Genomic DNA, 25,115 nt, shown 5'->3' with positions numbered 1-25,115 from the left:
ATAAATTTGCCTATTCTATGCATTTCATATAAATGGAATCATATAACAGGAAGCCTTTTGTATGAAGTTTCTCTCACTTATTCTGTTTTCAAGATTCACTAATTCTTCTTATGGCTGAAAAACACTCCATGGTATAGCTATACCATATTTTGTTTATCAGTTCATCAGATGAGGGTCTTTTCAAATTTTGTTTTTGTTTTAATTGCTTGGTTGGTTTGATTTTGGTTTTTTTCAGACAGGGTCTCACTATGTAGTACAGGCTGGCCTTGAACTTGCTTATGTAGCCCAGGCTGGCCTCAAACTGATAGAGATCCTTGTGCCTCAGCCTCCTGCGTGCTGGGATTACAAGCCCAACATACACTTTAGTTATTAAGAATAACATTGCAATTAACATTCTTGCACAAGTTTTTGTGTGAATGTATGCTATCATTTCTCCTGAATATATACCTAGAAGTAGAACTGCTGAGTCATATGGTAACTCTATGTTTAATCTTTTGAGGACCTGTTAAGCTATTTTCCAAGCAAGTGTAATTGTAATTGTTTTTTTGTAATTGTAATTGTTGCTTTCATTTTTTTCTGCATCTATTGAGATAATCACATGGATTTTTTCCCTTAATTCTCTTAAAATCATGTATTATCTTGATCACTTTTCCTGTCTGGAACCAGCCTTACATCATGGGCTAAATCCCATTCACAACAGTGGATAATAGACTTTTACATCTATTTTTATGAAGTATGCTTGTCTGTGATTTTTTTTTTCTTGTGATGCGTCTGTCTAGTATTGATAAGCCTGTCTAGTATTCAGGCTTCACGGAATGAGTTGAGGAGTGTTGCATCATCTTGTATTTTTGAGTTAGTGAAGGACTGTTGCTAATTCTTTAAATATTTGGAAGAATTCACCAGCAAAACCATTCATCCTTGAGATTTTCTTTGTGGAATGCCTCATAAACACAATGCAAACCAAATCTCCTATTTTTAGTCCCACTGTCTACCCTATTTTCAGAGAATTTTGTTGCCAACAGTATCTGAGCTTTTTTGAAAATTCCATGATCTGACTTGTTTCTCTATTTGTTCTACTGCCATTTTAGTACTCAGTCTGCTGAGTCAATTATTCATTTATCACTTTCTCTCCCTTCCTTCAGACTTTCTGTCTTTTGTGTTTTGAAGTTTATTTATGCTGAGGTATGGGCTTTTTGAGTTTAGTCTGATGTCTATCTTGCTTGGTGTTCTTTGAGCTGCCTAGATCTATGGTTTATTGTATGTCACTAATTTTGCAATGATTTTGGCCATCGTTGCTTCAACTATTTCTCCACCCTTGTGTTAATCAAAGATCTCCAGAAAAACAGAACCAACAGGAGATAGATGATAGATAAATAAGGACTGTACTTAATGTTTGCTATAGCTGTAATATCAGAGGCTTCAAATGTTTTTTTCTTTCTTCCTAGCTTAAAGATCTCTGTCTGTGTCTCCTTCCCCTTCTCTTCCTTCTTCTCCTCTTTCTTCTTCTGTTTTGGTTTTTCAGGGGGTTTGTTTGAGACAGGGTCTCACTATGTAGTTCACACTGGCCTTGAACTCATTATGTAGCTGTGGCAGGCCTTGTATTCCTGGCTGATCCACCTGCTTCAGCTTCCCAAGTGCTGAGACGACAGGTACGCCCTAACATGCCTGGACAGGACTATAATCTTCTGATTACGTCACACAGTCTTTTAGTGAGCCTGGGTCTTGGCCCTAAATTGTGGCCCACACAAAAGTTTCTGCCTTTTTCTCAGAGTTTAACTCCTCTACCGGCTCCCTTTCCTGACTGCAATATTTCCAATCTGTTTTCATTAAGACTGCTGTCTAATATTCATGGGGCTTTTTTTCCTCTTAGGTGATGAATGAAGCCTGCAGTGGTGCAGAAATCCCTTCCACAGCTAGGATAATGTTTCCATATTGCCCTGTTGTGAAGCCTTCCCAGACCAAGAGTAGACTTTTGTTATGGAGAAGGATCTGGGGTTACAGCTATTCTTCCCCTTATCCCTGCAAGGTCTGCAAGAGGACATTTCTCAGACACTCACCATGGGAATTTGGTGAGTTTATTTGTGAGAAAGCCATAAAGCTTCCATTCTAGTTAAGCATATCTCTAGTACTGAATCTCTTTGGATATGACAGCATTTCCTGACTTCAGGGTGGCATTTTGCCATGTAATTTCAATTCTCTATGGATCATCTATTTTCAGTTTATCCAGATTTCTTTTTGTAAAGAACCAAATGATGACTTCCAAGTACTTTGATACACTGCAGCTAAAACCAGATCTGCATTCAGATCCTCTAGTTTTATTACTTTTTTATACTCCTTGTTTCTGTGACTTTTTTTCTTCTTAAAACTTCTTTATTATCACATCAGTGAGGTCATGAAGTAGAGGAAAAGATAATGTGGGTTTCAACTCTCCATCTTAACTGAAAGTTAGTTTTGGTAATATTAACATTTCCTAAAATTGAGCCACGCTTAACTTCTTGAAAGAAAGAAAATTAAGACATGATATGGCTTTGGCACATACATTGATATTTCAGTTTGCTAGGGTTGTTATATCTAGGTGAAATTTGTGAGATTGGCCAAAATATCATACTGTTATCAGTTTTAATGTAAAGATTACATTTTAGTTGCATAAAATAATATACAAGTGCTCCCTTCTTTTATATTTCCTGGGACATTTTGACTCAAGTACATTTCATAAGTATCACCTTAGAAAACACTTAGTTTTGTTTTTTAAAGAGAAAAAAATAGAAATAAAAATAAAACAGTTTCAGAACAGGTTAATAGACTAATAATAACTAATACATTTTTATTGTTATCTTCACAGAAGTTACTCAAAGTACAAGATATAGGCATGAAATATTATCCAAACATTTTTAGCACAAACCTTTCTTTTCAATGAACTAAGAGAAACTAGCAGTATAACTCTCTTTACTATCTTGTGTGTATATATGTATTTTTTCCTTTTCCCTTTCTTCCTTTACTCCTTTTATCACAGTTTCTTTTATTCTGAACAGTTTCTTCCCAATTCACAGTGTTGTATATTTTAGCTCTTATATACTCGCTCAGTTTCTCACACTAGTGAGACAATACAATGTTTACACATATGGATCTGACTCATTTCACTTATGAGTATGGCCTCCAGCTGTATTCATTTACCTATAAAAGTCTCAAGTTTATCCTTCTTTATGGCTGAGTGGTACTCCATCATGATATATTTTAAAAACCACTTTTTCTTTTTTATCCATGCCTCGGTTGATGGGCATTTGGGCTGTTTCTAAGATTTAGCTATTACAAATTGTGCTACTATAAACATGGGTGCACATATATCGCTGTGGTGTGATGATTTTAATCCTGTAAAGATATCTAGAAGGAAAATACCTGGGTCAAATGGGTCCTCTAATGCTAATTTTTTAAGGAATCTCCACACTGATTCCCACAGTGGCACCTAATTTTTTCTTTCAAGGAAATGTAGGTTTTCAACTACTGACTCTGTGTTTTTAATATTTATGTCCTTTAGACTTTAAATTTTTAAAAAATTTTTAAAGTTATGTTTTCCTTAAAAGTTGTTCATTTTATCTATAATTTTATATTTATCAGTCAAAAGTTTTCTTAGTATTTTTAAATTATTTTAAAATCTCTATTGTATCTATGGCTTTTTTTTCCTCTACCCATTCTCAGTATTATTTACTAATGCCTTCTGAGTTTTTAAAAATTTTTATGTAGTCTTGTCACAGATTTGTCTTTTCAAAGAACTGCATTTTTATCTTACTTATCTCTATTGCATTCTTGTTCTCTGTTTCATCAGTTGATAACCTCATATAGATTATTATGCTTTTTCAACTTTTATTCATTACTGGGGATTGAACTCAAGGGGGTCTTACATATGCTGGACAAGTACTCTACCACTGATCTATATTGCCAGCTTTTTTTTTTTTCATTTTAAACAATGTTTTCCAGGCAGGCCTTAAACTTATGACTCTCTTGCCTTAACCTCCCAAACCTTGGAACTACAGGTATGTACCACCATAATAAGCTCATCTTCCACTTTCTTCAGGTTTCATTTTTGTTATTGTCTAGCTTCTTTAATCAGATGATCAAAGAATATATAGGTCACTTCTAAGATTAGCTATTATGAGTTATGCTACTATCTACGTGGGTATGCTTGTATCACTGTAGTATAATGTCTTTAACTCTTTTTGGAAGATACCTAAAAAGGAAATAGGTGGGTTGAATTAAATTTTCTATTTTTACTTTTTGAGAAAGAATCTCTATATTGATTTCTCTAGTGACTGGTACTATTTTACATTTTCATCAACAATGTAGAGAGGTTCCTTCCAACTACTCACCAGGATTTATTGTTGAGTTCCTGATGATAGCCATTGTTTCTGGAGTAAGATGGAATGTCGATGTTTTAATTTTATTTTTCTAATGGCCAGAGTTGTTGAATATTTTTTATACATTTATTGGCCATTTGTACTTCTTCTGAGAAGCGTCTATTCATTTCACTTGCTTATTTTTTGATTAGGTCTTTTATTTGGGAGGGTCTAAATTTTTTGAGTTTTTTATATATTCTGTTAGCGTTCTGTCTTAGGTATAGCTGGACATATTTTCTCATTTCATAGATTATCTCTTCTACATACTGGTTGTTTTGTTATCCAAATTTTTTACTTAATATGATCTTGTTTCCTCATTCTTGATGTTATTTCTTGTCATTGGGGTTTTGTTCACAAAGTCCTTATCCATACGTAAATTTTCAAGATTTTACCTTTTATCTTTCAGTAGAACATTTTAAGATTTAGATTTCTGACCCATTTTTATTTTAGTTTAGTACATGGTGAGACATATGGGTCTAGATTTTGCATGTGGATAACCATTTTTCCCACAACTATTTGTTATAGATCAATCTTTCCTTCAACATATGTTTTTGGCCACTTTGTCAAAGATCAGATAACTGAATATGCCTGTTTCTGTATCCTCTGTTCTGTTTCACTGATCCATGTTTGTTTCTGTGTGAGTACTACACTGTATTTGTTTTGTTTCATGTATTTTTATTTTTTGAGACAGGGTCTCACTATATAGTTCAGGCTGGTCTTGAACTCACTATGTAGCCCAGGCTGATCTCAAACTCACAGCAATCCTCTTGCATCAGGCCCCTGAATGCTGAAATTATAGGCCTGTGCCACCACGCCCAGAAACCATGCTGTTTATCACTATAGCTTTGTAATATAACAAAATCAGAATCATGATGCCTTCTACATTTCTCTTGCTGCCAAATTGATTCTGCTATTCTGTGCCTGTTTTGGTTTCATTTGAAGTTTAGCATTGTTTTCCCTAGTTTTACAAGGAATTTTGTGTGTGTGTGTGTTTTATATATATATATATGGATTGTGATCATTCTGATAATATTGGTCCTATCTATCCAGGATGAGGATACCTTTCATTCTCAGATGTCCTTTTTGATCTCTTTTTTCTTAGAGTTAATTCTGCTTTATCTCTACCTTTCAAGCTTTGGTATCTGTATCATCATTCAGTTCTAAATACTTTCTAATTTACATTATGACTTGTCTTCAAGCCATAAATTGAGTATTTTTTAATACCCCAACTTTTTAAACATTTTTGTTGTTTTTATTTTTAGCTTAATTGCATCGTGGTCAGGGAATGTAGTTTGAATGAAACTAATTCTGTTACATTTGCTGAGATTAGCTTTGTAGTCTAAAATGTGGTCAATGTCCCAAGTAAGCTTGAAAAAAGTGTGTATTAACTCTTAAGTGCATAAAAGTGCATTAGATCCAGCTTAATAACTGTGTTGTTCAGATCTATGCTATTGACTTTTATTTGATTAATCAGTTTATATAGAAGATGTGTCAAAATCTTCCAATATAAGTATTTATTTGTCAGTTTTTCCCTCATAATCCTGCTCATTTTTGTCATATATATTTTGAATCTATGTTACTACAATTTATAAAACATGGAATTTAACAATTTAGAATTTTAAAATATCTTCCTGGATTGTTCATTGTAGTGATTTTGGTCTTATATCCATAATCTACTTTGTATAGTGTAAATTTTCTTTCAGTCAGGGTTTCTTGGTGTGATATTAAACGTTATTGTCAACTTGATTAAGAAATGCCAGATTGGCTTAGCATAATTCTGCGGTGTGACTGAATGGATTTATTGAAGATAGAAAACCCACCTGATGTGAGTGGCACTAACCGACAGCCTTGTATCCCGAATGGTATAAAAAGTGAAAAGAAGGAAGGCTTGTTTCTGTCTTTGGAGGCGCTCCAGTCTTTGCCTTCACCCTGGATGTCATCTCCTGGCTTCCAGCACAGACCCTTCAGCTTTCCAGTGCAGACCCTCCAGTTTTCTGATACAGACTTGTATGGTACTCTACAGGGAGCTCCAGGCCTTTGACTTTTGACTGGATTCTTTAGATCTCCAGCACGCAGACAGCTCTTTTGCACTCTGCCAAGTGACTCTGCAGGCCCATAAGCCCGTTTCTCTAGTGAGCACTGACTGATAGATAAACTTGCATGCCTTCATTCTTTAATATTTCCAATCTGTGATCGTATTTTAGACGTCTTTTTTGTTTTTGTTTTTTTTTTTTTGTCTTTTTCCTTTTTATCGGTACCAGGGATCGAACTCACGACTGCCTGTTTGCAAGCCAGGCGCTTATGCTGCTGAGCTAAATCCCCAGCCCCATATATGTCTCTTTTAAAGGACATATAGCTGGATTCTTTCATAATCCAACCTGACACTATATTAGCAGGAGACTTTAACATATGTATATTTACCATTATTATTATATTGTTGTATTTTGATTATACCATTTTAATTTGTGCTAAATTTTCAATGCTTTATTTTTTCCTCTTCTGTCTTTAATTTCATTGATGAGGTTTGCCTCTTTTATTCCCTTTAGTGCCTTGGAGGTTATATATTCTTTTTCATCATTCATTTTCACCTTTTTCTAGTGTGTAGGCTAGGTAGTCATGCACTGTATATTTTAAACGACTGCCACAGAAATAACAACATGCACAATTAGATCACAAAGAAGTAACATATGGAAAATAATTTTTACCTTTCTTCTAGATGAGATAAGAGTTTATAACTCATATGCTTATAGTAGCCTGACATTTCAAGTATAGACTGCTTTTTCAAATCCCACTTACAATGATTATTATGATTGTTTTATGCTTCAAAGTATATTTACATTTGTCTACATATTTACCAACACCTTTAATTTCTTTCAACAAAAACAGACCTTCTACCTAGGATAATTTTCCTTCTTTTTATTTATTATAAATTCTTCTGATCTTCTTTTAGTAAGGATCTGCTAGTGAAGAAAAATAATCTTTTTTCTGCAAGTGTATTGTATTTCACTCTCATTCTTTTTTTCATTTTCATTCTTTAAAAATATTTTAGCTGAGTGTAGAATACTAAGTTAGTAATCAACAAATTGAAGATCATCCCACTACCTTCAACTAGTTCTAATTCAAGATTCCTTGTTTTCTAGAGCACTTGACTATTTTAGTCTGCTTGTGCTCATTGCCCGTGAATATTTATTTGGAGGGTTTCCTGAGGGCTGGGAATGGATATCTTCTCTTCTACCAAACACATTGAATTCCTATCCATTGTGTCTACCAAACACATTGAATTCCTATCCATCAGGGGACCACCAAAAACCACGCCCATGGCATAAAATTCATTGGGTGACCCAGACCATGGGTAATAAGAGAGTAAGTCTATGAGGCCTGGAGTATGGTCTCATTTTCTCAGAAATTAAATTTTTTGCAGTTTCTTTTTAGCAAGAGAGTTCTAAGTAGTGCCAAGGCAGCCTCTTTTATAGTTCTCTTATATTGCTGGGAGCAGGGGCAGGTTCAGTTCTGGTTGGCCCTTAAGCAGTAAGTGTAGCCCTTTAAGGTCTCAGTTAAAGTGGAAAGGGCCTCCTATTCAACTCTTCCATTGGGTTAGTCCTATTCTTGACATCTTTCCCTTTATCCCTTTGTGGCCATTGAAACAAAGATAAGGTTCTGCTCAGGCAGTGTAGGAAAATGCCTTCAGCAAACTGGCTTTCATATTCCAATAGACTTGTTAACTGTTCATTTACAAGTATTCTTAGAGTTTATTTGTGTTCCCTCAGCTCTTTGTTTTCAAAACTAGTTTTGAAAGATTTTATCCAGCTTTTGTTCATTACTGAAATAATGACTAAGGAAACCTTAACGAAATAACCAAATGTACCATTTCCAGAAACTAGAAATCTGCGCTCTTAAACGTTTAAACATTCACACTTAACAAGGGCTAAGTTCAGGTAATATCCCTATCATCTTCCCAAACAATACACCTTCAGAATGTTTTAAATTTTAATAATCCCCTGCTGTCTGGGTGTTTTTGTGCTTCAGAGCCCCCTTGTTTTCATATTCCCTTATTTTTTGAAACACAGGGGTCTCATTATGTTTCCCAGACTAACCTTGATCTCTGGGCTCAAGCTATCTTCCTGCCTATGCCTCTAGAGTAGCTAGAACTACAGGCACATGCAATCATGTCACTATTGTTTTATATATTTAACACTTAATTTCTCCATATTTATAATTTTGTTTACTCTTCCTTACCTTTTTGTCTCTTCTTTCTGCTTTTCACTTGCTTCTTTTTGAACTATATCTTTCAACAGTTACTTTACTGGGAGACTATTCCTGCTAAACTTTCTTAGTTTTGTTTTTTGGAAAATTTTCTATTCCAAAAAAGAGTGGTAGTTCTCACCAGCAGTGGAGGGGGGGATACTAAGAATTCTCCTCATATTAACTGGTGACTCTCCTTCAGACTGTATCATTTCTGTGCGAGAACTGTATTTTCATTGTTGCTGATTTCTGAGCAGTTTTAGATTATTTGGGGTGAGGGGTCCATGTGTCCTGGAATGCACTTGTTTTTTGCTGATGTTCTAGAGGCTTCAATAATTATGCTCCAATTTTTAATCTTTCAGTATGCAGTTCTCATAATACACAGTAGGAAAAATTTAGATCAGAGGTAACCTAGGCTTGGGTTTTTATTTTTCCTGGTGGTTCCAGATAGAGCATAAGTACTGTGACTGCTTATTCCCAAATTCCTGCAAATAGACAAATGAAGCTACTAAAAACTTCAGGACAATGTTTCAGTTGTAGCTTCTCTGCCGCTGGCAGAGCTGTCATTGTGTTGATACCGGTGTGGGTACTAGACTCCCAGCTCCAAGACCCCAGCACCTAGAGCCTTATGTCTGGAACCAATACCTGAATGGGTCATTGTGTTGTCACTGGCTTTTTCATTTCTCTAAACATAACATTTTTTTTTTGTTTCATTATAGTTCATCTTCTGTTAACACGTATCTGTAGTGGAAGAGGCACTATTCATCTATCTTTTTTGCTATGTTGCCCAAAGAAATCATATTTTACAAAATTTTGTACCTTTGAAATTAAGCATTTTCCTTATAGCTTCCATCTTCATAAATACCCACTTTTTCAGGTTCCAGAAATGAGGTTCTGCTCAGGAACATCTAGATTATATCCACATTTAAGGCCAGACCTATGTATCATGTCAAATTATACTTCATAGGCACCACCTGTATATTTTGTAAAATTTCTTAGCACAGTGACTTTCAACTTTGAATATTACTCGGAGCCTCAAAATATAAAGCAAGAGGGAAGCTGCTCTGGTTAAGGTGGAGAGTTCTGATCCTCACCAATTCACCCTCTTCATTGCTCCTAAGGTGCTCTCCAGTGTGCTCCCCTAGGCATCTTCATAGACTCCTTAATTTCTATGTACCACGAAGAAAAAACACGTAGACTAAATCAGTGCTTCTCCAAGTGTGGTACCAGAACCAGAAACATGGACACCACCTAGAATGTGTTAGAAATGTAGACTTTTGAGTCTACATCTCAGATCTACTGAATCAGAAACTCTGGATGTGGGACCCAGAAATTAGTATGCCAATTTTTCCAGGTGTTACTAGTTTGGGATGCTTGTAGTTGGTGATTTGGTAGAATAGAATATGTCATTCAATAATTATTAGAAAAAAGACTAAAATGTTGCCCAAGATTAGTATTTCTGGGTATTTAAATCAACACAATCTTCTTAGGAAGGTTGCTGTCCAATGATCACTTTCTTGTATCCAAGTGAGGTAATGGCCATTCTCAAGTCCAATTTTGCAATGGTCTGGGTCCATTTGAATTCAATGGGCCCAGTTGGGTTCAGTGTGTCAAAAATCCCTGAGAATAGTGATTCCTACTCTCAGTTGATTAGGTGGAAATAATGAAGTTTTTCCTGATTTTCCTTGACAAGAAAGATTTGAATTTCTAAACCTATAAAATTACACTGAGCAAATGTAGCCAGATATAGAAGAGTACACATTGACTAGTGTCATTTACAAAAAGTATAGACAGGCAACACTCACCTACAGTGAGTCAGGATAGATGCCTTTGTTTCTTGATCTGAATGCTTTTCACAGAAATGTATTCATTTTGTAGAAATTCATCATTACGTAGCATACGTGTACTTCTATTTAATATAATTCAACACAAAAGTTTAAAAATGGCACTGAGTGTGTAATGACACATTGCTGTGTGTTGCTGGAGTATATGCTCTCCGAGTACCTAAGCCTTCACTTCTGGGTATGAAATACATAGTTGGAGTAAAAGCAGGTTCCTGGCATTGGATCTATGCCTGCCAATATACCACTCTGCTTCCTGACTGGAAAACACATTTTTTGTTTGTTTTCTGAGACAAGGTCTCACTTTGTAATTCAGACTGAATTTGAACTCACTATGTAGCCCAAGCTGGCCTCAAATTCGTAGCAATCCCCCTGCCTCGCCTCCCCGAGTGCTGGGATTAAGGTATGTGCCATCACACTCAGTCTGGAAAAGACATTTTGATGGCACCTTTAATCAAGATTCCCTGTGGATAGTGAAGAGACGGGGCAATTATCTATGGGACCTGGAGCGCACAGTCAATTTCAGTATTTCACTAGTCTAGGAAATGGGCAGTGGCAAGATTCTAGATTTTGAACCAGGTTAGGCCAAGAAACCACAGGAAGTCTCTGGGTCGTTAAGGCCTTCAGTTTTGAGCAGATATTATTTTACTTCTGCCCTAAATCTACATATATGTGGTATGATCAACAAATACAGTGAATGCTGAAAAAATTTAGTAACAATTGATTACAGTAAAAGACATACTGCCATTAACCCCCCTCAAAATATTCCCCCTAATTTTGAACACTTATTTCATCATTCTTGCCACTTTCTGAAGCAGTTCTGGAAGTCCTCTTTCCTGAGTCATTTTTGTTGTGCTGTCAGGGTTGCTTCAATGTCCTGAATCAATGTTTGCCTTCAGTGGTCATTTTAATTTTAGGGAAGAACCAGAAATCACAGTGTCAGATTTTGGCAAATAAAATTGATGAAGAGACATCATGATGGTTTTCACTTGACAGGAATTTCAGCAATCACTTTGAGTAGATTCAGGACATCAAGGCAGCCACAAAAAAGACTCACCAAAAAGGACTTCCAGAACTGCTTCAGAAAGCAGCAAGAACTACAAAAGATAAATGTGTTTCAAGCGAGGGGGGATATTTTGAGGAGAATTAATGAAAATGTGTCTTTTACTGAAAAAATTTTAAGCATTCATTGTATTTTTTATCACACCCTTTAAATGAATCCATCAGCCTTACCAGCTTATGGCCATAGGGGTTAAGAGAATTAAATTTCACCGCTTCTTGCCCCTATCTGCTCATATAGGAATTCCAGCCTGAGTACAAAAGTCAGTCAATTGTATCTGAAGGTCTCCACCATCTCTTTTCACCATCTTTCATGTTTTTCCTTACTTATTCTGGTTCTCATCTTTGTATACTGTTAATGAAGCTCCTTAAGAAATAGTTACCCATTCCCTCCTCCATCCACACCTCTGCTACTGATGTGCACCATATCCACCATGGAAATAAGGCTGAAGGTACCAGGGCTCTAGCTCCTGATCCCCCTAAAGTCTCCAATGTTGGAGGCACCTGGTCATATACCAGCTCTGCTCAAACATGCCCAACTCTCAGCATGTGTTCACAGCTAACACATACCTGTGGGATATATATGCTGAGTCCCACAACTGCATGCTCTGAAAGCACGCCCATGCCTGCTGTTATATTCCATTGCTTAATTTGGGGCTTGGTGACTATTAGGGGCACAAGGCTAGGTTTGAATAGCTCCCCTGCTGCTGAGGGAGAATCCTGTTTTGCTGACAGAAGTGCAAGGTTCAGTCAGGAAGTATCAGGCACAGATGCTCCCTCTGGTGGCTGTGTCTTCCACCATCCGGAACAGGGAGGTCAGCTTCAGCATCTCAGGCTATTCATCCCTCAGTGAGTTCCTCTTCCAGTATTGCAGAGTGTACGATATTTAAAAGAGAGCTTCTGTATCAGACAAACCCAATTGGAGGAACATTCTATCTATGAAAAATGTCATACTGTACAAGACGAAGAAAGGTTGTGGAAATGTTTCTGATTAAAGGCGGCTAAAAGGACATGAAGACTAAATGAGTACCTTACCCTAGACCAGATTCTGTAATTCAGGGAGGGAAGTGCTATAAAGGACATTTTTGGGTCAAAAGACAAAATTGGAGTATGAATGGTAGACAGATAAAAGCACTATATCAATGCTAATTTTTCTGAAGCTATACTGTGGTGATGTAAGGAATAAACCTTTCTTAGGAAATGCTCATAGAGGCATTTCAGTATGAAGGGCCACGAAGTATGTAATCTATCCTCACAGGGTTCAAACACAATAATGAAAGCACAGATGTAGAACTGATAAAGCAAATGAATAAAATGTTAACAACAGGTAAATCTAAGTAAAAGACATAATGATGTTCTTGATACTATTTTTATTTTTGCACCTTTCTTGTGAGTTTGAATTTATTTCCAAATAAAAATACTTTAAAATGTTAACGGACAGTTTCTGTGTAAGTAGTCAGAATCTGGTAGCATGTGACTAACTGAACTCTTCCTGCAGCAGACATGAGAGATGAGGACACTGTTGCGTATTCCCAGTAAGCCTACCAGACACAATCAAAAGATACCCAACATAAAGCTGCCAAGTGACACCCAAAGCCATCTTTCTCTTGATCTCTCCCATCCTACAAAACACCAGAAATAATAAATTTTTAAATGTTTCTCCTGAGGATTATGGGCCCTGGGTGTTGAAGACCTTTTAGTTATGAAAGGAAAGTGTCTCAGTTCATTCATTCATTCACCCATCCATTCACTCAGTAAATGTTTTGACCACCAACTTACTAGGTGCCAGGAACTGTAGCAGGATCCTAGGATGCATCTTAGGGCACGACAAAAGACATAATAACTTGCCCTAAAAAAGACTGTAGCTTCATTGGAGATGCACCCACAATCACACCAATAAATCTGTGTTTCCCAATGAATTGACCACAATGTAGACACAGGAAGCCATGGGGCACCCAGCCTTTTACCAGAGCCAGGGGATATACATTCATTCCCTCCCAGGATTTTCTAGGCAAGTTACTTTTATACCTGATGCTGAGGAGAGGACTCATAGTGCTTACCTCATCCTGGGCTCATCCCATCTGTTTCGGCTTAGCTCTCTGCAGGCTGCTCTGCTCTCTGTCAGGATCAGGGAAGGGGCCAACAAGCCACTCAATCAACATCTTTGGGCTGATGGACCAGTGTGCTTTGGAAAAGTCTTTCTCCTTATCTATGCCTGTAGGTAAATGTGGCAGCTATATCCATAATGCTTTTAGAAGGCAAAGACCACCAAATACTTTCATGTGGAAACCATTAGCCATGAGAATCCCATCAATGGTGTGCTGAGTCATTAAAATGACATATCTTCCGAATGGACAGAATAATGACCTTTTGTGGAGAGTTGTGGTTACCCCCAAACCCCAATCCTGGGTGTGACATCAACTGTGATGTCCTGTACACAGGGACAACAGTGGAATCCATTACCTCAAAGCTCCAAGTAGACAGTATTGGGGAAACAGCTCTTAAGATTGTGTTTGTGTTCACATATGTGACTGCATGTGACATGTCCTTTCTGTCCATGAGTCTCAGGTGGGACTGACCTTCACCTCTGATGCCCAGTCCAAAGAAGGTTCAGATTCAGATCCAACAAACGTTTACTGAGTTCCTACAAAGTTCCAAGCCTTTTACTTTATACTTTGACACATTTTATATCATTTAATCTTTAACAACAACCCTTTAAGGAAGGAATTATCTGCATTTTACAGATGAGAAAACAATCGCAAAGAGGTTCATTGATTTGCTCAAGTATATCATACAGCTTTTTAAAAAACAGTCACACACTACACTGTCAGCTGAGGCCTGTCTGTGTTGATTGTTTATCTTACAGCATTTCTTGTCTTCTCTACTTCTGGAGCAACTGCTCCCCTTATACAAGCCCCCTTATTTCTTCTTGTACTAGCCCAGGTAGGCTTTTCTGTTTTAATATTGGATTTAATAGCACAAAAAAATCACGAATACAAAGAAACTGGCAAAGGTGTTTGTCAATGAGATATCCCTGCATCCTCCACTTTTCCGCTTTCATACCCACGTACGTAATGGGCTACATTTTTATAAACTTTTCTTTTTCTCCCAAACATATATCTGTTATGCGATTGGTCAACTGAAACTGAAACACCCATGGAGAAAGATGTTTTACAGTTACAAGGGCACACACCCCCACACACACAGTGCCCCCCCTCCCCCCACACCTTCCCACACAACCTTTCGGAGGAATATAGGATATGTACCAGTGTCAAGATCTCCCTGTTCCTGCCTTCCCACCAAGAACATTCCTGCTATTTAATTATCCTTTAAGGGACTGCTTTGACTAGAGCCTCTTCTCCCTCCCCTTCTATTTATCTTCCACTTAGGACCTTTTGGACACTGGGTATTGTTCAATTCTTACTCGGTCAGGCCCATGAGCCATGGTCAAGTAGGTCCCTTAGATGCCATTGTAGCACAGGTGTCATCATCTTCCATTACAGGTAGGTCTGTGTATCACTTCAGTAGGCTTGCGTATTCATTTCTTTCACCTTTTCTGACTCATGTTCCAGGACCTGTTTGTGATAGAATAGTAAATACCCCTCACTGTCCAGTACATCCTTAATACTGGCCTTGGTGATGACAGCATCATCACACTTGAACCACTGGTCCTTGTGGTGGCGGATGAAGCTGGTATAGTGGCCACTCTCCAAGGTTCCTTGGTGATTAACCACAGCAAACAAGGAATACTTATTCTCATTGTTTCCACTATTGGTTGGCAGCTGCAACTGTCCATTCATTCTGCTTTCTTTACTTGAGGCCATAAACGGTGTCATATCCAGCTCCAGAGGAAAGGAAATGTATGTAGTGATCTTACGCCTCTGTTTGGCTGAGTGTTCAAACCGTTTGAAATGAAAACAGGCAACAACTGGTAATTTATTCATTGTGAGCTGTTTGGTCGATTCCTGGTAGCTTTGGCAACTACCACATTTGATTTTGGCACTACTTCCTAAGTGCTCTGGCCTTGTAAACCTTCGCAAGCAGTCTGTGAGAGTGGTGATGCCCGGTATGTGGCTTTCCCCATTCACACTGGTCTCTCTCCCTGGACTCATGGGCCAGAAGGAGGTGCAAGAGCCAGGCAAGTCCAAACTAATGTCCCAGCATGGGTCTATGGTAGTGGAGACACCATGGCAGGCTTGACAAGTGACATCAGATTGCAGGCCACCTGTGAAAATTTGGTCTATGATGCAGTTACAGTGGTTGGGGTTGTTGGCAGCTTTCCCAACATCATCACCTTTGCAGTGCCTGTGCAGGACATCTAATGCTGCGATGAGGAACTCATGGGCATCCTGCTGCCTGTACCCTGCTAAATGGCGAGCATGTATCCACACCAGGTGCAGTAACTTATAGGGAACATGAGGAGATGGGTTTCCAGAATACAACTCCCTAAAAAGTGAAGACATCTCACAGACCAGACACAACTCAGGACTAGGCATTTCACATCGGTGCCGATCAGAGAGAAAGAAATCTCTCAAGATCGGAGTGTGGGTCAGCGCCTGGACAATGCAGTTCATAAAACACGTGTTGCCGAGATTGATTAGTCCTCTTAAGCCAATGGTAAAGCTGGAGGTGATTCTTCTTCTCCGTGGGTTATGCCCCAGCAGTTCTAACTCGGGCTTGGTGGTTTCCCATGTTGGATATTTCTCACCAAGGCCTGGCACTGAGCACTGCTGGTGAGAAACCTCTGTTGAGGTGGAGGCTTGCAATTTCAAGGCTTCTCCTTGCTCTTCTTTGGCAATTTGCTCAATGTCTTTGTCATACACATAGTCCTTACACATAAAGCAGTAGATACCTCCATAATAAAGGTCTACAGCTAAGTTGTGTTGTTTTGTCTCTGCGTGCTCATGAATGTGTTTCTCTGTGAAGCAGCCAAAGAAGACACAGGAAAGGCAAGAGTGGAGTCTGTTCAAATGGGTGCCACACACATGGCAGATGCACGACTTTGCCTTGCTTTTCCTGGTCTCTGGGGTTCCACACCACACGAAGCACTGGTAGATGACCCGCAGTTCCTGCCTCCAGTTCTCTCCCACCTTAAAGCTGTTCACGTGGGAACAACCTGGTGGCCCCACGGCAAAATCCACATCCAGGCATCCGCCCCCAGGGCCGCGCCGGGGCCGGGGCGGGGGCCGTGGCCTAGGCTGCGGCGGAGTACGGAGTCGGGTCTGGGGCCGGGGCCGGGGTCGGCGGCGCGGGGCACGACTACGACGCGGAGAGGGATCTGGGGGCCGCGGCGGGTCGGAGGGAAGGGTAGGGGGAGGAACCTCGTCGCTGCTGCCACCACCGCTGCTCCGGGCTGGGTTCTCATCCTCTAGCTCCTGCTTCGGCTCCCCCTTCGGCTCCTGCTCCGCTTCCCGTACCGGCTCAGTTTCGGGCTCCAGCTTGAGCTCAGCCTGGCGGCCCGGACCCTCTGCCGTCTCCGCCTTCTCCGCGGCGTCCACCTTCCCCGCGGTCTCCACCTTTTCGGTGGCGTCCACCTTCCCTGCCACCTCCACCTTCCCTGCCGCCTCCACCTTCCCCTCCACCTTCGCCTCCGCCACCACCTTCCTCTCCGCCGTCTCCGCCGTCTCCGCCTCCTCCACCTCCTCCAACTCCTCCGCCTCCACTGGTGGCGGCTCCTCCCCCTGCTCGCGGGGCTAGGACGGCCACTGGGCGTGGCGGCGCGGGGGCCACGCAGACCTGGGGTGTCCCCCGCCCAGCCTGAGGGAGCGTGGTGACTGTAGCAGCTGGACCCAAAAGGGACTTTCACTGAAGGAGGCGGCGGCGGAAGCAGGCGACGCCCCCGGGAATCCTCCTACAGAAGCCCCCTAGCGGAGGCCGCTTCGGCAGTCAGGCCCTGTTTCCTTTAATTCAATATTCCCCAAACTTGCTTGTTCACGAGAATCACGTGGGGAGCGTGTTAAAATTACAGATTCTTCGGCTCTACTGGATCAGACTCTGGAAGGGAGGTACTCCGGAACCTGTATCTCTAACTAGGGCCCAAGAGGCTGCTTATGATCAGGCAAGTTTGGGAAACACAGCTCTAATTCATTGAGGCTGGCGGGAAGGGGGGCGGGGACCGCGCAGTCTCTTTAAGGCCCTTCCAGTTCTCAGCTCCAATCGCTGCTCTGACCCCCTTGGTCGTCTCCTCCCCTCTCCCGGTCCTTCCCTCAGTCCACACAGCTTTTCTTTAGCACTTTGGTGCCCAGGTCGAATGTTTGCCAAGTCCAGGAATGTTTCTCAGGCTGCGAAACGTCCCCTTACGGGGTGAGGTGGGAGATGGCTTGGGGAGTTCGGGCAGAAGCCATGACCAGCCATCATCCGGCGGCAAAGCCTGCCTCCAGTCTGTCCCAGGCACCTCTCCCACCCAGTTCCTGCCCTTTCCACACAGAATGAAGTTTTAGCTCCACTCGGGGCAGGGCTGGACCCCAGATCCCAAAGGTAGCGCTTCCAAGACCGCTGGGCCCAAGTGGCCTGTTCCTTTTCCCATTTTATCAGTGCCCTGCAGTCTGAACTGGTTCCTCACCTCCCCCTCAGTCTCCCAAGGCTGCGGGCAGATGAGGGTTTGGCAGGTGACCTTCTGGTCCAGCAGAAGCTGAGTAGCCCAGGGGTCATCCTTACAGCTGGCACCTTCCCTACAGGTGAGAGAGTGGCCTGTGCCACTGCACACACTCCTAAAACCCTTAAACCCTAACAGAGTCCCAAGGTAGGCAGCAGGTAGGAGTAGAAGTCTGTAGAGCTGCCAGCAGAGAGAAGGGGTTGGGCACTTGTCTTGGAGGTGTCCAGGAACTCCTATGCTAAGGGGTTACTGACACAGGCCCCATGAGGAATGAGCTCAGGAATGAGCTCAAGTGGCTCAAGTTTTGAGCACTGCTCAGTGTCAGGAAGCAGCTGCAGCTACTGGTCCCAAGAAGTGTGGTCCAAAGTTGTCATCAGTACAAGAGGCTGAAAGGAGAAAATGTTTTAAGAGTCAGATCCCTGAGTCTTGGTGGCAGCTGGCTATGGTCTAGTGCACACTGGCTGGCTTGTGGAACTGTGCGGCCTGATTATACCCCAGCAAAGTTTTCCCTGTTCAGCATGGATGCCACCATCCACCTATCTTCTGCTCAGGGAGGGGTGGGGCAGATCGCCTAGGGTTAGCAGCAGGAGGTAGTCATGAGGAGCCCAGAGTCCTTGAGCTGGATGCCTGGTTCCCATTCAGCTGAGGATTCCACTGGTGCCTGACCTTCCTAAATCAGCTCTACCTTCAATTCCTTGAAACATCCAAGGTTTCTTCCAGCAGGTGGCTACCTTTATGGCCTACAACCAAAGGAACTATTAATATATCCCCTGAAGAAATGCTACTATTGTGGCCGAAAGTGACTGATGTCAGGGAGCTGGGGGGGCAGGAGTGAGAGCTTTCTTCCCAATTGCTATCTTCCCAGACAATCAAGACACCCAAAGATCTCTGAGTACCTGAGACTTCTACTATGGGATACTAACCACCAGAATGTAGTCGCCTTACTGATCAACTCCCTGCAGAAGTCCACAGCTCCATCTGAGTCTCCCAGACCAGCATGTTCTCAAAGTGGAGGGCTCTGCCACCATTCAGTCAATAGATATTTATTTATTCAGCACCCACCTACAACAAGATGTTGAACCAAGGACACTTACCCCAGGGTCAGAATTAGAGCTGGCGTCCACCAAAAGCATACTAACACTAAGGAAGTATCTAGGTCACTAGCAAAGAAGTGGTGTGCGCGCACACACACACACACACATATGTATATATATATTTTTTACAGTGATCCATGTGGGGAAATCACAATTTAGTTGTACTTGCTTACATTGTTTTCCTTATTGCATGTTGCTTTTGCTTTGAATCACATTCAGAAGCTGTCACCATAACCTTGAGGTTCTTAGAGACTGGATTCAGTCCTGGGCAATACCATGTCTGCCTCACAAGTCTTAAGTGCTGTCAGGAGGGACTGACCTTAGGAAAGGCAGCTCCTGCTCAGTCTATACACTTGAATGCTAAGTACAGCTCTAACCACAAGGTGGCAAAAGAGTAAATGACAATTCCTTGTTACTTTTTGTATGTTTATATAAAAGTTTTACTTTATATCAAAATGCTGTCTCAAACTATTCTGAAAAACGTTGTGCTCCTTCATGTATGTTTAGATTGACATCTAAAATTTCATATCATAAATGTCAACTGGCTGCAAAAATGTAATTTCTGATAAGTATCTTAATCTTCAAAAATAAAACTGTTGTGTCATTATTTTACATGAATCTGGTGAAACCTAAATAAGTTAGAAATTTCAGAGGTACCATTCTCTATTTTAAAAGTTCTTAACTAAGCTCTTTGACAGTTACAAGTTGTACATTTTCTCTTTTCTCATGAGTTCTTAATTCTGCTTTTCTATCAGAACTTTGTTGAAACAAAATATACTTTGCACTTGAAACAGTTTTATAGATTATTTTGTATTGCTTTGTAGCAAAAATATGTATATGTCTCACTATTTAAATTCTCTTTAGGCCAGGTGTGGTGATACATGCCTGTAATCACAGCACTTGAGAGGCTAAGGCAGAAAGGTTACCATAAATTGGAGGCCAGCCTGTATTACATATCGAGACCCCATATTAATAAAACAAAGCAAAACAAAACCAACTAAATACTCTTGAAGGGTTCCTGTGATCATAAGACTTTTTCAGTGTTATTTAAAACTTTGCTCTTTTGTAATCCCAGCACTTGAGAGGCTGAGGCAAAATTGTTGCAAGTTTGAGGCCAGCCTGGGCAACTAAGTGAGTTCAAGGCCAAGCTGAACTGCATAGCGAAACTCTGTCTCAAAAAAGACTAAAAAATTGGGCTGGGGATTTAGCTCAACCAGGCAGTTGTGAGTTTGATCCCCTGTACCGATATAAAGGAAAAACACCAAAAAGAAAAAAAAAAAAGACCAAAAAAATTTTGCTCTTGCTAGAGTTATAGTAACAATTAGTATCAGAATGTGATGAATCAAAATATTGTAAATATTAAAAATTATGATAATGTAATTATTAGCCATCAAAGCTTATTGCAGGTAGGGCTTGGTAGAGCTTTTTTGAAAAAATTTAGTGAATATATTCATAGATAAATAATTCTTATTGCCAGAGTGAGACAGGATTCAGCATTAATTCTCTTTCTATTTTTGTTTGGTTTAATGTTAGTATACAGAAATCTTCCTTATATAAATGTGGAAATAGGAACACATACTTTGTTTTAGCAATATCACTCAAGAATTTATTTGGAGATATGTGAGAAGAGTTTACACAGTGATTTATCTTCAAAATTATTTGTCATGATTTATCAGCTGATGTCTCTACAGAGTTTTCTTTCAATTTTATTATGGGGATGAGGGTGGGGGGTGGAGTGGGGGAAAGGGAAACATTTGAAGTGCAAAAAGATTTCTCCCCATTCATTTCTTAGAGTGATTTGTTTGTCAGCCATCCCCCACAGCTGCCTTCAAATTGTCTCTCTGGTGCCCTGAGGGTTTTACATCACAGAGCAATGCACTAGGTAAAATTCAGGATGAGTAAAGGATATGCTATTCTTTTGTAAGTAAAAAAAGGAGCATGTGAAGGGGGGATGGAGAAAGACAGCCAACTTAATTCCTCCACAAGTGTGTTCTCTGGCAGATCAGTTTTAAGAAACCATATGAAATTTTGAAATAGAAATTGATTCCCTTCAACCTCCTGTATCTTAGAGTAGTAATACATACTCCACTTTCAAAGTTACTTTGTATTTATTGCTACAGAAGTAATACATACAATGTTTATGTTTTTTAAAAAGATATAGAAGATCGCATGACATGAAAAGTGAAACTACCTCTCTCCCCACCAATCACAACCAGTTTTGTTCCCCTTAAAAATTGTAAGAAATTTTCTAGGTAAATGTAAATTACATATACATATATAAAATCTGTGAAATTTAAATGAGACTTCAGTATATAGAAATTGTCTTCAAGTCGATCTGCATCTCTAATGAAACTTCAATAAAATTCTAATGAGTTTTTATGGAAGACTTACAAAGGGACCCTTAAATTAATATGGAAGACTAAAAGGCATTTCACCCCTTCCTCTTTCTTGCTCCAAGGAATAAGGATTTAATGGTGACAGCTGAGTAGCCATCTTGTAACCAATCACAATGGAAAGACCAAAAACTCATTTCAGGGCTCATTCTTACCTGAGAAAAAAGATACTGTATTTTAACAACTCTAAGAAGTACATCTTTTCATGTTTACACATTGCTGAAAACTTTGAACGATAGTTTATGATATATTTTTATTACTATTTTTTTACCTTTATTACTATTTTTTACCTTTCTTGATGGTATATAAAGTACTGCTGTTTCACACAGTAATTTAGAATCAGTGTAATGCTCAAAATAATGTTTTCATTTGTTGTTATCTGGATCTCAGTTATGCAATTCCTAAGCAGTCCTGTTTTCTATTGTCGCTCCTTGTGAAGTTTCAAGTCCTCATCCTGGCTTTTCAGGCCCTTCTGAGCATGGCCTTGTTTTTCACATCTCACTTCCTGTTAATTAACCTTGACTCAAACAAGATACACTTATTATTGGTCCTCAAATGAACTAAGCTGGTTCCTGCTTCCAGGTCTAGCCCTTACTGTTTCTTCTGTGTGGAAAAAAATTCCCTTAGAAATTCTTATGGCTTTCTCCCTTACTTGCTTTAGATCTCTCCTTAAATGACACCTTCCTTGAGTACTCTATAAAATAGCACCCCCTCCCCACTTAATCCCTGCTTTTTTCCCCATCACCACATGTTGTATTAAATAATCACCACCTGAATATATTAAATATTACACAGACATAATTATGTAAACTCCATGAGAATAAGATGCTCATTACTATATTTCCAATGGCTCTTTGGAACTTGTTAGATATTGCAATATTTGTGAAGTAAATAAGTGAATGTCATTCATCATGAGTGAAGTCTACTGTATTTTCATAAGTGTATTGGCCATTTCTATTATTTTGTGAACTACTTATATCGTCTGTCTTGTTTTCATGTGGCTTCTTGTTAATTACCCTAATAAATAACATATAAATGGCACCTAAGGTATGCCAAGAGCTATTCTATTTCATCTGCTTAACACTCACCACAATTTTAAGCAGTACTTTTATCTTCATCTGATAAGGAAACTGAGGCATAGAAAGATTGAATTATACCTGAGGCCACATAGCTAGTAAGTCACAGATGTGAAATTCAAATTCAGCAGTTGAAATCTAGAGTTTGGACTCCTAACAACTGAGCTATTAGTCCTTTGTGTCTCAGATTTTAATATATAAATACTTTTCCTATTTAACATTGACCATTATATTTTATTCCATGTTTTACCATATGATGTTTAAGCTGATGTTTATGGGTTCTGCATTTTAGAATTTTGTTTCTTAAAATTTTACCCTAATTATAAAAAGATAGTGCAAGCACAAAGGATCTAAGACTAAAGAGTGCTGCATGATTTTGAGAAATGAAAGTAAGACCAGAATGGCTTGTGTTTGGTGATTAAATAGGAGCAAGGTTTAAGATGAAAATGAGAAAAGAGATGCAGGAAGGGGTCAGATCACCTGGAGATATTCAAACCATCAGCCAGGACTTGAATCTTATCCCAATTGCTCTGAGAATCATTTGGGAGTTTTAAGCAAGGCAATGATACCATAAGATTTATTGTTTATAAACAATGATTATAAATTGACAATACTAATTAACACTAGTTACTTATGCCATTGTTTTAAAAGTAATTTACTAAGTTATTTAAACCTCAGAACATATTAATGAATTAGGTACTAATATTGTCACAGTACACAAGAGGAAACTGAGACACAAAAACATTAAAGAGGTTGGGGATGTAGCTCAGTGATAGAGTACTTGCATTCAGCCCTGGATTTGATCCCCAGCACTGCAAAAAAAATTTTAAGTGTCTTGTATTTGCTTATGCTTACTCTGCTTCTGTACCACTTTCTATTTGAAATATATCTAGTTTCAACAATGAAATATCTGATACCTACTTTTTCCATATGTTTTATGTCTCACTATTGGCCAACAAGTCTTCTCTGGGCAAAAGAAAGGGAAAATAGCAAGTCCATTCAATATCAGTGTTCCTCACTCCAGGAGTTGAACTCCACCCATTTGATTTGGATCATGCCAAATTGCCCTAAACCCAGAAATAGCCAACTACTGGCCCATTCAGAATGACCATGAGTCAGCTCAGCAACTCCTGATTACTGGTACAACAGAACTAGGCCTTACACCCTATACTCCCACAGCCACACCGACAGTCACATGAGAGAAATGCAGGATGAGCATCCACCACAGGCTTCTGAGAGATGCCTACCCTACAGAGGGAAGCAATGGGCCTAGAGATATAAAAGACCTACTAAATGAAACAGCTCAAAGCTTCCTTCAAGCACACATCTGGCCCTGAATAGCCTACACCCATGTGATACGAATGGCCCGAGGCCTTCTCTGGCTAAAAGAAAGGCTCAGAGAACAAATTCATGATTGTAGAGATGCCATGAAAAATGCAAATTATACTGTATCATGTACCAACTAGCCATCTCTCCAGTTTTCATCACAGATTGCTTCCAGCTACTATGTTTCTATCTTCCTTGAATCTTCAGTCCCTCTACCTGTAGCCCTTCATCCTGATGTCCCATTGCACTTACACTTTTGATTCCCTACCTATCTGCACTACATGCTCTCTTATAAGCCCCTGCATGGCCACAACATCTGGCCAACTACTCATCTTACCTTTGCCTTTTAAGAAAATACCCCAGATTTGAGTTCAGTTCTGAGGTTGGCCCAGTAAGATATAACTTCACCTTGGGCCTATCCTTAAACAGAAGCACAATGCACAGCACACTGTAATTTTACTTACCAAAATGTGGAATCTGATTTCTTGTGCTTGTTCAGTATGCTTCTTCCAAATCTGAAGGGTAAGTGTTGTTACACTGCACATAAAGTGACAGAAAAAATTTTGATAGGGTACTTTTATTCTTTTTCAAAATCTTAATCCTTTTAAAACCACAAAAAAGCAATACAAACAAAATTATATGACCTCAGTAGAGGCAAGTTCAGCGGTTTCTAGCAAAATGATATGTGTTCTCATTATTTGACTCAGTACTCCCACTTCTAGGAAGCAAACCAAAGGATACACTAGCTGAAGTACAAAATGACATGCATAAGACCATTTATTAGAGCACGATGTGTAATTACAAAACACTGCAGGGAAAAATGTCCACAACTAAGGACAAGTTGAATAAATAATAGTAGAGCTATAAATTGGAGTACTATAGAATGAGATAGGTTTTTTAATACAATAATTAGGAGTAAAATGTCTCCAGACATTGTCAAATGTCCCCTAGGGGATGAAATCCCCTGCAGTCAAGAACCACTAATCCAGGACAATGATCACCAATGAATAAAAAAGATTATGTAAAATGATAATGGGAAGCTTAACCTCCTGAATCTATTGATGAATTTTAGCATTAATAAGCTAGACAGCTACATAT

The 25,115-nt window shown here is 39.5% G+C and overlaps 1 protein-coding gene across 1 annotated transcript; it reads right to left on the bottom strand.

Moving 5' to 3' along the window:
• Positions 1-14,148: 14,148 nt before the first annotated feature.
• On the bottom strand, positions 14,149-17,890 carry Usp27x (ubiquitin specific peptidase 27 X-linked). The gene is made up of 2 exons (XM_013144289.2): positions 17,834-17,890; positions 14,149-17,226 (listed from the first exon to the last, which is right to left on the bottom strand). Exons 1-2 carry the CDS (start codon positions 17,888-17,890, stop codon positions 15,055-15,057), a joined length of 2,229 nt encoding a protein of 742 aa, XP_012999743.1. The 3' UTR covers positions 14,149-15,054.
• Positions 17,891-25,115: the final 7,225 nt, after the last annotated feature.

The sequence above is a fragment of the Cavia porcellus genome, unplaced genomic scaffold, assembly GCF_034190915.1.
Source record: "Cavia porcellus strain 051 isolate PalLab524CR breed Dunkin Hartley unplaced genomic scaffold, mCavPor4.1 scaffold_3, whole genome shotgun sequence".
NCBI lineage: Eukaryota > Metazoa > Chordata > Mammalia > Rodentia > Caviidae > Cavia > Cavia porcellus.
The sequence above is the reverse complement of the archived record's forward strand: the minus strand, read 5'-3'. Positions and strand labels throughout refer to the sequence as shown.